Genomic DNA, 12389 nt, shown 5'->3' with positions numbered 1-12389 from the left:
TAGTTGTGAGGGTGCTGAATACAGGTTTGGAACTGCTTGTGGTAGTCTGAGACCAGTCTTATGAAAGACTAGCACAGTTTGGAGAAAATGACTTGTCTGTCTCAGCCAGCTAAGACATTTAAGATGTTTTGTGGTGTTATGTTGTGTCAGAAATTGTCTAAAAAAAATCTTGTCACATACTCTCTAACAAAATACATTTCTATGTCTCAGGTGTTTTATTTACTGGCTCAAGATAAGCAACCTTCATTCTCATAAAGACAGGAAAATCAAGTCTCACTGCAAGAACATTGCATTTTACAATGCTCAGTGATTTTTTTTTTAATGGACTAATTGATATAACTTAAGACAACTTTTATGGTCTTCAAATTGGGATTTAAATGAATAATGACATATTTTAAGTACTAATCACTATTATGTATACCAGTTTATGCATAATTAAAGTTATAAAAAGTATTTGTATGGAAATATTTCTCCTTAAATATGGTACACTAAAATAGTTATTTCTGAAACTTCAGTACAATAGAAAATACTGAGAAAGTATTTTTTGTAAATAAGCTCTCTAAGCAGTGTCATTTACTGCACTCAAGTGTTTGTGAACCTGTTTTTATCGCACAATAGTTTACTGCTACTGTGAATTAGCACATTACTGCAGGATAGGAATATAGTGGGTGTGCATGTGGGAGCAGCCATTGCGCTGTCAGCTTCCAGCCTCAACTACCTTATGGTAATTTGTGTTCAATACTATTTTCTAGTGTGCTGTGGAAGAAGGCAAGCACCAGCATAATTAAAGACTGGATTGTAATTGCAAATACATGCAAAATTGTCATTTAAGAATGCCTGTATAAAATTTATTATTACTATTTAGTATTGCTTTGTGACATCACTTTGATTTTTATTTGCTTTATGTTTTTTTTCTGGTTTTGAACTTAATAATTTTCATTTCAGTTTCCACTTCTTTTCAGAAAAGGGTAAACTGGCTGTTAGAATTCTTTCTTAGTATTTTTCAGTTAGAGTGGTTTTTAGGTCTTTGCTAAAAGTATAGAATTGAATCTGCAAAGCTAATATATGTCTATTTTAATGGTATTAATAAGCATTTAAAAGGGATCATTAAAGTAAATCTGCTTTAGCCTTTACTCAGATGTGGTTTTATGTAATATTTTGTAATGCTTTTTGAAATATCGACACCTTTTAAACAGGGTATTGGTTTTTTAAAGGAGAAAGGAAGGGAAAATAGAAAAGAACAGAATATTCTTTATATGCTAACCCTCTTATTTTTCTTGCAGGAAATCCTGGCTGAGTAAAGTTGGAAGCCCAAGTTCTCGCATAGATCGAACAAATTTTTCCAATGAAAAGGAGATTCCCAAGCTTGACTTCTCAGGATTTAGCACTAGATACTAACAGAAGAAAACATCACTTAGCACAAAACTATGATGTTTCTGCTGCATGATATTTTCTGTGCCTCCATAAAATATCACAAGAGCATTTGAATGCTTTCTGTACTAGAGATAAATATAAATCCTCTCTATTCACATGAAGTAAGAATTCCTAGTTGCTGTATTAGACATTTTACACTATGAATGTCAATATCTAATTTATTGCATCTTGAAAGCTGGATAAATGGCTAAAAGTGTCAGTGATCTGTGCACAATGAGATTTGTTATCTATAACCATATGGAACCGAATCTTTACACTGTGATTCATATTTTAGATGCAAAATAATAAACTTAAGTTCTACTGTTTGTAATCTCACCAAAAATACTTATCTACAGGGCTGGAACACTGAGACATCTATTGTAATAGCTCTGTATTATAGATAATGTTATTTATGATAATTACTTAAGATATAGTGGTAATTTAAAATAAATGTATGTTGCCTCTAACTAAGATTATCTAACCAGCTCTGGTTTAAAATTCTCTGTAATAATGCAGATTAGTCTTAGAAGAAGATAGTGAAACGTGTGGCCTTTCACCCCTTTTTCTTTGTCTACTTATAGCTTACCTCCATACTGATTATAACAGATGTCTTGATCTTTTTGCTTTTTTGATGTTCTTACTAAAATTGAAGACTTCAGTTACTTTCCTTATGGATGTGTATTTGCTCCTTAGTTAAGAATGTGTGTTGGAACCTGATCCAACATGATGCACCCACGTATGTCATATCAAGTACACAAAAGGTCCTGAGAAACTTGAGTTATGTGCTTGCAATAAATATTGAATAATTCTTAGTAGTGTTGGATGTAATTCTCAAATATAGTGCTGTTTTCACAGGCAACGAGGAGTCTGTCAGGGCTGGAACAGACCTGTATCCTCAATTCGAAAGTACTTCTGTCAGGATTAGTACATACTGGAAGACTTTGGTTAGATCTCTGATACATCCAAGCAGGCACCTGTGTGACCTGGCAGTACTCTGTTAATCAAGATTGGTGCCATTATGCTATGATGGAGGCTCAAGCTGTAAGTCCCTGAGAATTGCGTAGTATATAAAGCACAGTTATAATGCAGTAATGTGGTCACCTGGCCTTGGGTTGGCTCTTGGCATGGGCAGAGCCTGCTGGTATCTGCCTGGGCTGTATCCTCTCTGATCCCCTTCATTGAGAATACTTAAGCTGGTATTTCCACTGGCTGCTCTGTACTGTGTCTAAGGGTAAATAGCCTCAATTTAGGCAACATCCTCAAATTAGTGTTTTCTTTTAATTTCAGGAAAGGACTTTTCATAATTGAAACATTGCATTTTTTCCCATCTGCAGAGCAAGGTGTGCGTAGAAAGGTATTTCTACTGAATACTAGATTTATTTTCACTGGGCCTTTGTGCATTAAGCAGTAAAATCTCCTTTCTAGAATTTGCAGGAGCTGTTTATAAATTGTGTTATAGTTCAAACCACACTTGACTTCTGTGGTTATACACAAGCATCCTTTGTTGAAGTCACTGTCAATAACTCTTGTTTTACCCAAATGGTAAATGGCAAAGTTCAAGTGTAGTGGTAGCTCAATAGCTGTTACATCCTCTCTGAAAATTGTATCCTGCCAGACACAAGTAGTTTACATTTTCCTTGAAGCTACCTGGCAGGAGATACCCCCTCAGTCAAAGGCATTTCCAGCCAAGTTTCTTTGCTCATATTTTGAGCAACAATAATAGAGGAAGATGGAAAACAAATAGGACATTAGGTGCACAGAAAGAGGAGCCAGAGATGAAATTGTTTTTCAGATGTGTTGGTGTGGGTGAGGCTGGGTGCTCACAAGGACTCAGTAATTTTACCCTGACTCCACTAGAAATGTGAGGCTTGGGGGGGAACAGCCACTTAAAATGCTTATTTTTTTGGGGAGAAGATGTGTGGGTAGAGAATTTTGAGGAAGTTGAAATATGTGAAAAAGTTACATGCAGACTTCTTTATCTTGAAAACAAAAGAAATATTTAAAGTCTTGATATAAGCACCAAGGATTTTAGAATGCTTTTCTTAACCAAGAAGTATTTTGGCAGAAGTTTTATTTCTAATATGGTATTAAGTAAATATAATTCCTGTAATCTGCAGCCTATATACTGTAGGCCAGATTTCTTGTTGAGTCTGTCACAAGGGGTTTTTTCTAGATCTGTGATAACACTCAGCCTCTGTTTTTGTGCTCATTTTGAGCTTATCTGATGAAAAGGTTGATTCTGGAATACATCAATAACCTTCCTCTGCAAGTCAGCAACATTGATGTTTTCTATTTTAAATATCTGCTTCCCTCACATCAGGGATATGACAATAGACAAAAAAATACTTGCAAGTTCTCTAGTGAGTTTAGCTCTGAGTGGTTTTGACATTCAAAACTAAAATACATGTACTTTGTGTTGTGCCATAATGTATTTTAACAGTTTTCTAATTTGCATGTAGTATGCTTTTCATTTTTAGAGAAGATTGTGCTGAGCAAATAAGCACTAAAGGTGTGGTGATGTTTCCCAGAAACCCTGGCTTGGGTTTTCAGAGGAAAAGCGAATAAATATCACATTCTGCACCTTCAAAGTTTTGGGAAGTCTTACAGCCAGTTGTGCTTCTGGAGTATACTTGTGTAGAATTCTGAAGTGAATGGAGTTCCAAGGGGCCTCTTCCCTTATGCTTCCTCATTCTAACTGAAGGTGGAGGCCCAAGATGGTGATAACAGTGATAATATATAATGCAGAAAAAAGTATGTCCCTGTGAATTTAGGGATTACTGAGGCCAAAGCCCATCTGTTATCAAGCTGAGGAATTAATACTTGACTTCCTGAGTGCTGCTGACATCCTGATATGTGGCCATGGGGAAATGCCTCTGTAGACATTTTAGGCTCTTTTTATGTTGCATTGAAATCAAACTTTAATGCATTGTATCTGTTCTTAATTGTTATTGTGTAGCCATGTTTTATTCATGCAAATGCCTGCAGTACAGTTGGGAACCTGTATTTGTTGAGGCATATAGCTAGCTTGAAGTAATTTGATGCATAGGGAAGTACTTGATTTGCATGAAGTGGCACCTGCCTTACTTGTGGGTAAGTACAAGCTCATAGGACTCTTGTGCAGGTGATCATCAGCAATAAGCAAATAATCCTGCATCTCCTCGGGGACATGCTACACACAAAATGGAGGCTTGTACTGACTGCAAGAAGGAGATGGCATTGTTGAAAGCATGTTGAAAAGAAGTAGTCTAGAAGACAGTGTGTTATTGTTGCTCTCCTGAAAAGGCTATTATAAATGAACAGATACCAGTTTGTTTTTTATAACTTGGGTGACTTTTTCCAAGACAGATATTTGAAGACTTTTCAAAGTAACTTCTGTTCTCTGTCTGAAAGATCCTTCAGATGGAGGCAGGATGCAGTCCTGCAGTCCAAGCAGGGTCAAGGCTTAATGGTGAGCCTGTGGCATGGCAGGAGATAGTGATAACTTGTGTCTGTCAGCTTCCTGGGTAGGTGAGTTGAGGCTGGCCTATGTGCTAGTGAGTCCAGGGGTTCTGGAGCTGGATGAAGAGCTTGTCGGAGGGTTTGGATGAGTCTGGGTGAGACACCTTCACATTTGGGGAAATTTGAGACCTCTGTAGAATTTGGTTCCTTGGAAATATTTTTCTGTATTGCAAGTCATATGATGCTATGTTACTGCAGCTAGTGAACTGTCTTGCACTACGTGCATTAATCTTCTTGTTTTATCTAATCCTCAGATTATGTTAAAGTATTATGGGTCAAAAATCATCTGATTTGTGGAAATACAGTGTGTGCAGAACATCAGAGCAGCATCTCTAGATTTAATGAAAACAACATTGATTTTGAGGAGCCAAAGATTTTTCAGTGGTAAGATAGGGGAAAAAAGTCAAGAACAGTTGGCTAATTAAACACAAAACTAAGTTGACACCTTTTTTCTTTTCTGCTACATACTAACATCACTCAATTATGATTAGATATCCTTTATTTTTATTTTGACTTAATTAAAAAAGTAATGCAGTAAGAATAAATGCTGTATAGGCCAGCTCTATTCTTGCTGTAAGTGGAAATAGTTTCTACTTATCTAAAAGGGTTAAGACTTCTGAAAGTCTGTTCCTCCTATTTCCAAGTTATTTGTGAATTTTGGACAATGCTGGCTTTCTTGAAGGTAAATTGTGTGCCTGACTCATATTCTACTCATATTCACATCATTAAACCTTAAGACCAGATGTGTTAATTAAAATTGGAGCTTAACTCCTAAATGACCTGGTAATTTAAAATATGGATTTATATTTGATTAAAAAAAAATTTAAAAAATCTTTAGCAGTGAACAGAATGAAAGTGTTCAGCCTCATCAGGAATGATGTAATCTTGTATTATGCTATTTACTCTTGATACTTAATGTTGTAATGCAGAATAGGAATGTTCTGCTATACCTACTCATTCTTGAGCCTTCATCCAGAGAAAAAGCATGATGGTATTTCCTGCCATACTTTCTCTTACCTGACACCAATCTGTCACTTTTTATTTTCTTGATATCCTCTGGAGCTGCCTTTCCTGCCTTGTTTTCTTCTTAGAAAACTGTATGCATGTTTGCTGCTGGAATCCTCTTACTAGACAGAATGAACTGGATTAGTCAAGAGAGCTTACTGATTAATGCATAGCTACATACTACTACCTGCTGAAAGTACTCTAATTTGAAGGGAATGCTGTAATGAAAGATGGTGAGGGGAAAAAAGGTGCATGCTATATTTTTTTAAAGTCTGTTTATACAGTGACAATACTGTAAACTGGAATTTCTGTACTATTGTTCATTCTTCAAGGATCCTCATGCTACCTTGTGTAGGGGGTGTAAGTTCTAATATTACAGAGTCAGAAGTTATTATTTCCGTATCAAAACCAGAACACACGGCACAGGCTTAAAATAACTACACTTGCCCCAGTTCATTTGATATTAATACTGACATAACTGAATAAGAAATACTGAAATGGAAGATCAAAGGGGGAGGGCAACCTCAGGGTTAAAGGGTTGCAGAAATGGATTAAAAGGTTTTATTAGCTAAAATTCAAGAATGGTTTAAGTAAATATGATGATACTAGTTGTCTTCCACAACTAGGTGATCTTACTATGATAGTTAATATACATAAGTACAAATATATGAAAATCTTTTTGATTAATAACTTTGTAAATCAGTTGTGAAATGTAATGCCTTTGTATCAGAATTGCATTCTAAACAGCATTAATGGAGGAGTATGGGAAGTTTGGCCCAATATGATTGTATAAGAGATGTGCTGTTTGAAATGGTAGCAGGGGTTCTTTTGTAGCTGTGCAAATAGCTTCTTGGTGTTAACTAACACCTGTGATTACTCTATTTTAGCAATAGGAAAGTCTTGTAATGTTTCTTCCTGTGTTTGAGTTGTTCCTGAAAGGGGACAATAGGACAATACTGCGCTTTCTGAAGGTCTTTTCCACTTAGTGACTTAGTGATGTGCACAACCAGCTAGGGACAAACTTGTTTTGCAGCGTTAAATGCTTTAAGCCGTATCTTTGATTCACACACATTTGATCAGTGTCAAGAAGTAAATTTTGTTGATCGTAACCATGTACTGGTGTCTATTCCAGGAAAAAGGGACAATTCCCTTTAGGCTTTTTGAGACTAATTCTTTTCTGGATCTGATATGTGTAGTACACTAAAACTAGGCTGCATTAGAGGTATACCCAGAATCCCTAGATTTCTCCATTAGCTGAACGATAACCTGGCATTCACTTGTATTTGGCAGGGAGATAAAATAAACAATGGAGAGCCACAAGTTCTGTCCTTGCAGGCACTAACTTATGTTCCATTGGAATCTTGCCATGGATTTCAGTGAGAACAGTAATTGGTCATGCAACTGGAAGAACACTACTGAGCAAGGAAATGCATTATTAATGGGACAGTGTTTGAGAAGTGGTAGATGAGGTTAAGACACTAAGTCACTTTCCTGGTGCTGGCTTTGTTTTTTCCTACTTAAAGCAGTATCACTATGGCTTCAGAAACATAAAAGCCTGAACTTTCTTGCATGAAGTTTACTGCTTGAAAACATGCCAGGTACTGTGCTATCCCAAGGAAACAAGCAATTACTAATTTGTAGTTATGAAGTTGTTCTGTAAAGAGTGGGAGCAGGCATAAGTGGATACATACAACCCTGGGAAGCGTTAATAACAGCAATGCAATTCTAGCTGAGGCAGGAAGGGTTCTGGAACTGGACTTTTAATAAGTTCAATACACAGAAATTTACCTGAAGTTGTTTGGAAGTGCAGTCAATGGCATCACTGGGAACTAGTTCTTGGTGAGCAGCATAAACAGAAAAGGACTAGCTGGGGAAGAGGGTCTTGGCAGAAGAGGTCCTGTCTTGAAAGAGTTCTTGTGCTGGAGAAGGCATTTGGGAGCTGAAGCTCAGGAGATATGTTTGGAGCATGAAAAGAGAGGTTGAAATGACATATCCAACTGTTAAGAGAATCATCTGTTCAGATGGCATCATCTTTTTAGATGGCATCTTGGTGCTTTGGACAGACCACAGCTGGGGACATTTGGGACTTACTGAGAGTCTTGTACAACTATTGATGTTTTGTATTTTTTCCCCTGTTTAGAACTAGCCTCATAAAATTTCTGACATATATTACTGAACTGTACAATTAGTGTAATGCTGAGCAGCTTAGTTCACTTGGGGGAGAAAAATCTTAGTACCAGGTAGGAAAATACATTTGTGATGTGTATCTCCAGATAAGGGAGGGGCTTATAACAGTAACATCTCTTATCAGAAATAACCATGTCTGCAGTCAGGAAATAGGCAGACAAAAAAATTTGCAGACCAAGTTAAAACTAATTAATGACCTGCTATATAACTCAGAAAAAAAAACCCTGTTCAGTTATCTAAGTTTGCTGACACTTTCAAAACAAAATGATGACTAAATAGTAATGTGTACTCCAAAGAATGAGTGATACACCAAGATGAATAGGATTTAGGCACTATTTATCACAGTTAAGCCATAGCCTGAATACTATAATGCTGATTACTTAAATTCATTATGTAGACAGTATAATCTAGCAGTCAGTAATGTGCCTGTGAGAAGGAAGAAACTATTTCTATCATTTTAAACTGAATTGTAGGCACAGTGTGATTGATGAGATTGTGCTTTCTCTTATTTCTAAGGTACAATGCTAACACTTGTAATGACACTTTTGTCTGAAGCAAAGTTCATTAAACCCACTGAATTATTACTTTCTACTGTTTAAAGTATTCAGAACTGTGAAATTCACCACTGCTGATGAAGGACCCATTTTCTACCTTTGGTCTTTCAGTAACACCATGATGTTTAACCTAGTCTGATGTTTCTCAAACTGAAAATGGATTTTTTTGATTCCTCTAGACTCTTAGCTCTTCAAGTTTGCTGGATCCAGATAAGCATGCTATGTTTTCTGTGATAAATGCCTTCCCAAAGCTTTCCTGCTTAGAACCACCAGATGAATAAGAATACTTAGTGCCTTTCAACTTTCAGTCACGGAACTACTTTATCAAAGGTAGGAAGTGAGATTTGCCAGACATGTGGAAACTAAGGCACAGAAAGGTTAAAGAAATTGTTTATAGTAATTTCAACTTGTGAAAAGGAATCTTTACATCTTTGCAACTCTTAGACTTTGGGATTGTGAAGCTCATTCAGCACCAAGGTGCAGGTTAGGAATAGAGCATAGTTCCCTCCTATGCAGGAACCTGAGCAAGCTATTATATATTTGTACTTAATGGATATAGGGATATGTCACTCTGTACAGGTAAGACGTGTTGGTGATGCTCACATCTCTGTTTAAATAGCTGGCAGTGCATGGGTACACTTCCACCTTCTATTTGTGTGACCAGTCTTTGTACTGTGGAATAAGTAAGAGTTCCTTTTTATGCTGTTAATACTCCTGAGATTCTTGTGAGCAGAGTGCTACAACTCTGTACACAATTATTTATAGAAATTATCATGTATGAAAGAACAATTTTGTTCTGATCTAGCCATAAAACTTACTCTTTGAGTGGTAGGAATTGTTGCATTCCTGAGCTGTCCTTCTTTTCAGTGGAAGTTCTATTTAGGAAGGAAAAGAAAGAAAGGATAAAGCCCCAACCTGTGAAATTTTTGGCTTAAGGTATGTTTAAAATGCACATGTGTTCTGAATGAACTGAATTGTTCTGAAAATACTGAGAGGACAGTTCTGCTTATGAGAACTGCTTACAGATTTTCAGCCAGGCAAAAAGAGCAGATCCTAATAAGGCCTCCAGTGCTTATTTTGCCTCTTACACTATCTAATAGTGAAGAAAATCAGGAAAGTGTTTTATATATGCGTGCAGGGTGGGTTGCAGTGACTGTTTTTAACCTTTCAGGCAGTTTGTGATTACAACTGAATGCTAGGAGCTATTCTAGTGTCTGATGGCAAAGCCTTGTTAATCACTTTAGTACTGGGTTAAAGAAAATGGGAAGAATTCTGCTGTTGTATGCCTAATGAACCCCTCTTATGTCACTGGTGCAAAACCTCACCTTCTGTTTCTAGATGATGTACTCCTCCCCCCCCCAGCCCCAACCAGTTTCCTCTGTCATACATGTACCATCCTCTTTTTACCCTGTTAGTGAGAAGGGGAAAACATAAAGCTCAGTAGCAAATTGGCTTCCTATTCGGCAGCTCTGCTGACCAGCAGCTGTTTACCTCCGGGTAGCACTCTTCACTCACTGATTGCTTTTTTTATCTTTTTAGATAGTACTTGTGAAGTGTAGGGAATGAAATCACGTGGGAAAGCTGAGATACTGTCCTCCGAGATATGTCCTCTTTCCTTTTTTCTAAAAGCCATGGCCAGGACTTGCACATTTTAAAAACTGTCTGTGGGGGAATGGAGACACTAAAAGCTGTAGTGGATATGACATGGCTGTGTTAATTAACAAGATTTGATATGCTCAATACAGATTTGCCTTGAAGCAAATCACCATAGAAATCCAACTTGTGTTCAGTCCTAGGGGAAAGGCCTGGATACATTATTTTTCTTTGTAGCAAGTCTGTGGGGTAAGGCTTTCCAAGTGGCCTGAAGGAGACAGTTTGCAGAACCTGGACCAATCTGCTAAAATGCTACAGAACTATCAATTCTGAAGAACCTTAGCAATAAGATATTATCTTTGCTGCCCTCACTGCAAAGTGGAATAGAAAAAAAAATGTATTTTTTCTCTCTATACTGCAAGATAAGAGACAGATTTAACCTTAGATGCTCCTATTTACTGATATAAAAAAAGACAAGATGTCAGCTGTATGTTATTTAGCATCAAAAACCTGATGCATCTAGTAAGAGAAGCAAGGGAAAATACCCTCTGAGTTTTAAAAATATGCTTTAAGTCAGTAAACAAAACCACAAAGAACTGCAGCTATGAGAAAATACTTGTGAGAACAACGTATTTAAAAGTAACCTGAAGCAACCACTGAACTAATGCTATTGAAACAAGTATTTAGAGAGAAAAAGAAATGTCCCTGCTAACTATTAGGAAAAATAGGTAAAGGGATCTTTTGAAGCAAGCCTCTTTACTGATGCTGCTACCCTTAGTATTAGTGTGTCTTTTGTCTTGATTACTACAGGTGCTGCTCAGTGGTCATGAACTATTTGGTTATGCTTCTGTATATCACAACTGTTAGAGATAATGCTCATCTCGGATAAATCCTACCAATTTACTGCTTCATGCTTCCCAATAATTTATTTTTCCTCAAACATCTTTTTTGTTTTGAACATCTGAGCTGTGGTCCATCTGTCTGACAGAGATGATTATTCTTAGTCCAAGATGGAATTTCAGACTTCTGTTTCTTAGGTTACCATTTTCCTTTACCTGAGACATATATATTTGGATGCATGATATTGACAACCTAAAATTTCAAGTGGAGCAACATAAAAAACTGAAGCACCTTAAACAGTTCTAGGAGTCCTCTGAAGTATGTTGCTGAACTGCATCTTGACAGTAGCTGCAATGTAAAGTGTAAGGACTGTAACAGGCTTCTCTACACTGAACTGCTTCCATTTTTTCTAGTCCTTTATTGCTCCAGATTAGAGTTGTTATATCCTAATGGCTAATTCCAAGTCACTCCCTTCTTGACAGTCTTTTTTTTCCAGTTCCCTTGAGTCTGAGGTCAGCTAGAGTTTTATAGTCATCTAACTCCCAGAAACCTTTGTAGCTCTCCTCTATCCCTCTGGGATTTGCCTCTCCATTTTTATTTCAGGCTTTCACCATTGATATAGCTCCCTGTATAATGCTAATCCAGGAACAGTCTCCTGTTTCTCCCCTCCTTATTCCTCTCCTCTAGCTATTCCATTTTAGCTGATAGTGATCACTAATGGCTTCAGCTCCTGCTTGTGCTGTCTCTCTGAAGCCCTGCCTCAACAGCCACACTCCATTGGATACTTGGGGGTGATACTTCCTGACAGCATACCACCACTGGGGATTGCATTACCCAGGCATGCAGAAGAGGGAAAGTGCCTGTCTAGCCTAATAAACACATGAGTAGAAAAATGAGCCACAGGTAGAGTTAGGGCTGTACATTATCTGTTCATATTGATCTTCTCTTTGATTATGGAGAAAATTTTAATATTAAAAGTCAAGTCAGCCATGCACAAGCTTAGGGAAATTGAATCTCAGAGCTGACCAATCAGTTTAAGGTCAGAGTCAAGTGAGTTTAATCCAAGAAAACAAAATTGCATGAACCAAGCTTATTTCTTCTTCAACCCACTTTACAGTAAATAGTGTCACTAGGGTCCTGAAACTTAGCTATCCCTCCCTAACCACCTCTAGCTCCTTCCTCAAAGCCCCAGTAAATCCCTCTCTGGAAGCATCCTACAATCCTTTCAGAAGCAATTGGCTTACCAACAAACAAGTGGAAACCCAGTGTGCCACCTCATTACTATTCTGCCTTCTCTTC

At 37.3% G+C, this 12389-nt stretch overlaps 1 protein-coding gene across 1 annotated transcript in view; it reads left to right on the top strand.

The window, feature by feature from the left end:
- ACYP2 (acylphosphatase 2) overlaps positions 1 to 2225 on the top strand; it is a 42818-nt gene extending 40593 nt beyond the window's left edge. Inside the window, exon 4 of the mRNA XM_054818945.1 lies at positions 1284 to 2225. Coding sequence (XP_054674920.1) covers positions 1284 to 1398 — 115 coding nt within the window. The 3' untranslated portion in view covers positions 1399 to 2225. The remainder of the gene's footprint in view (positions 1 to 1283) is intronic.
- Positions 2226 to 12389: the final 10164 nt, after the last annotated feature.

The sequence above is a fragment of the Grus americana genome, chromosome 3 (genome assembly GCF_028858705.1).
Source record: "Grus americana isolate bGruAme1 chromosome 3, bGruAme1.mat, whole genome shotgun sequence".
Taxonomy (NCBI): Eukaryota; Metazoa; Chordata; class Aves; order Gruiformes; family Gruidae; genus Grus; species Grus americana.
The sequence above is the reverse complement of the archived record's forward strand: the minus strand, read 5'-3'. Positions and strand labels throughout refer to the sequence as shown.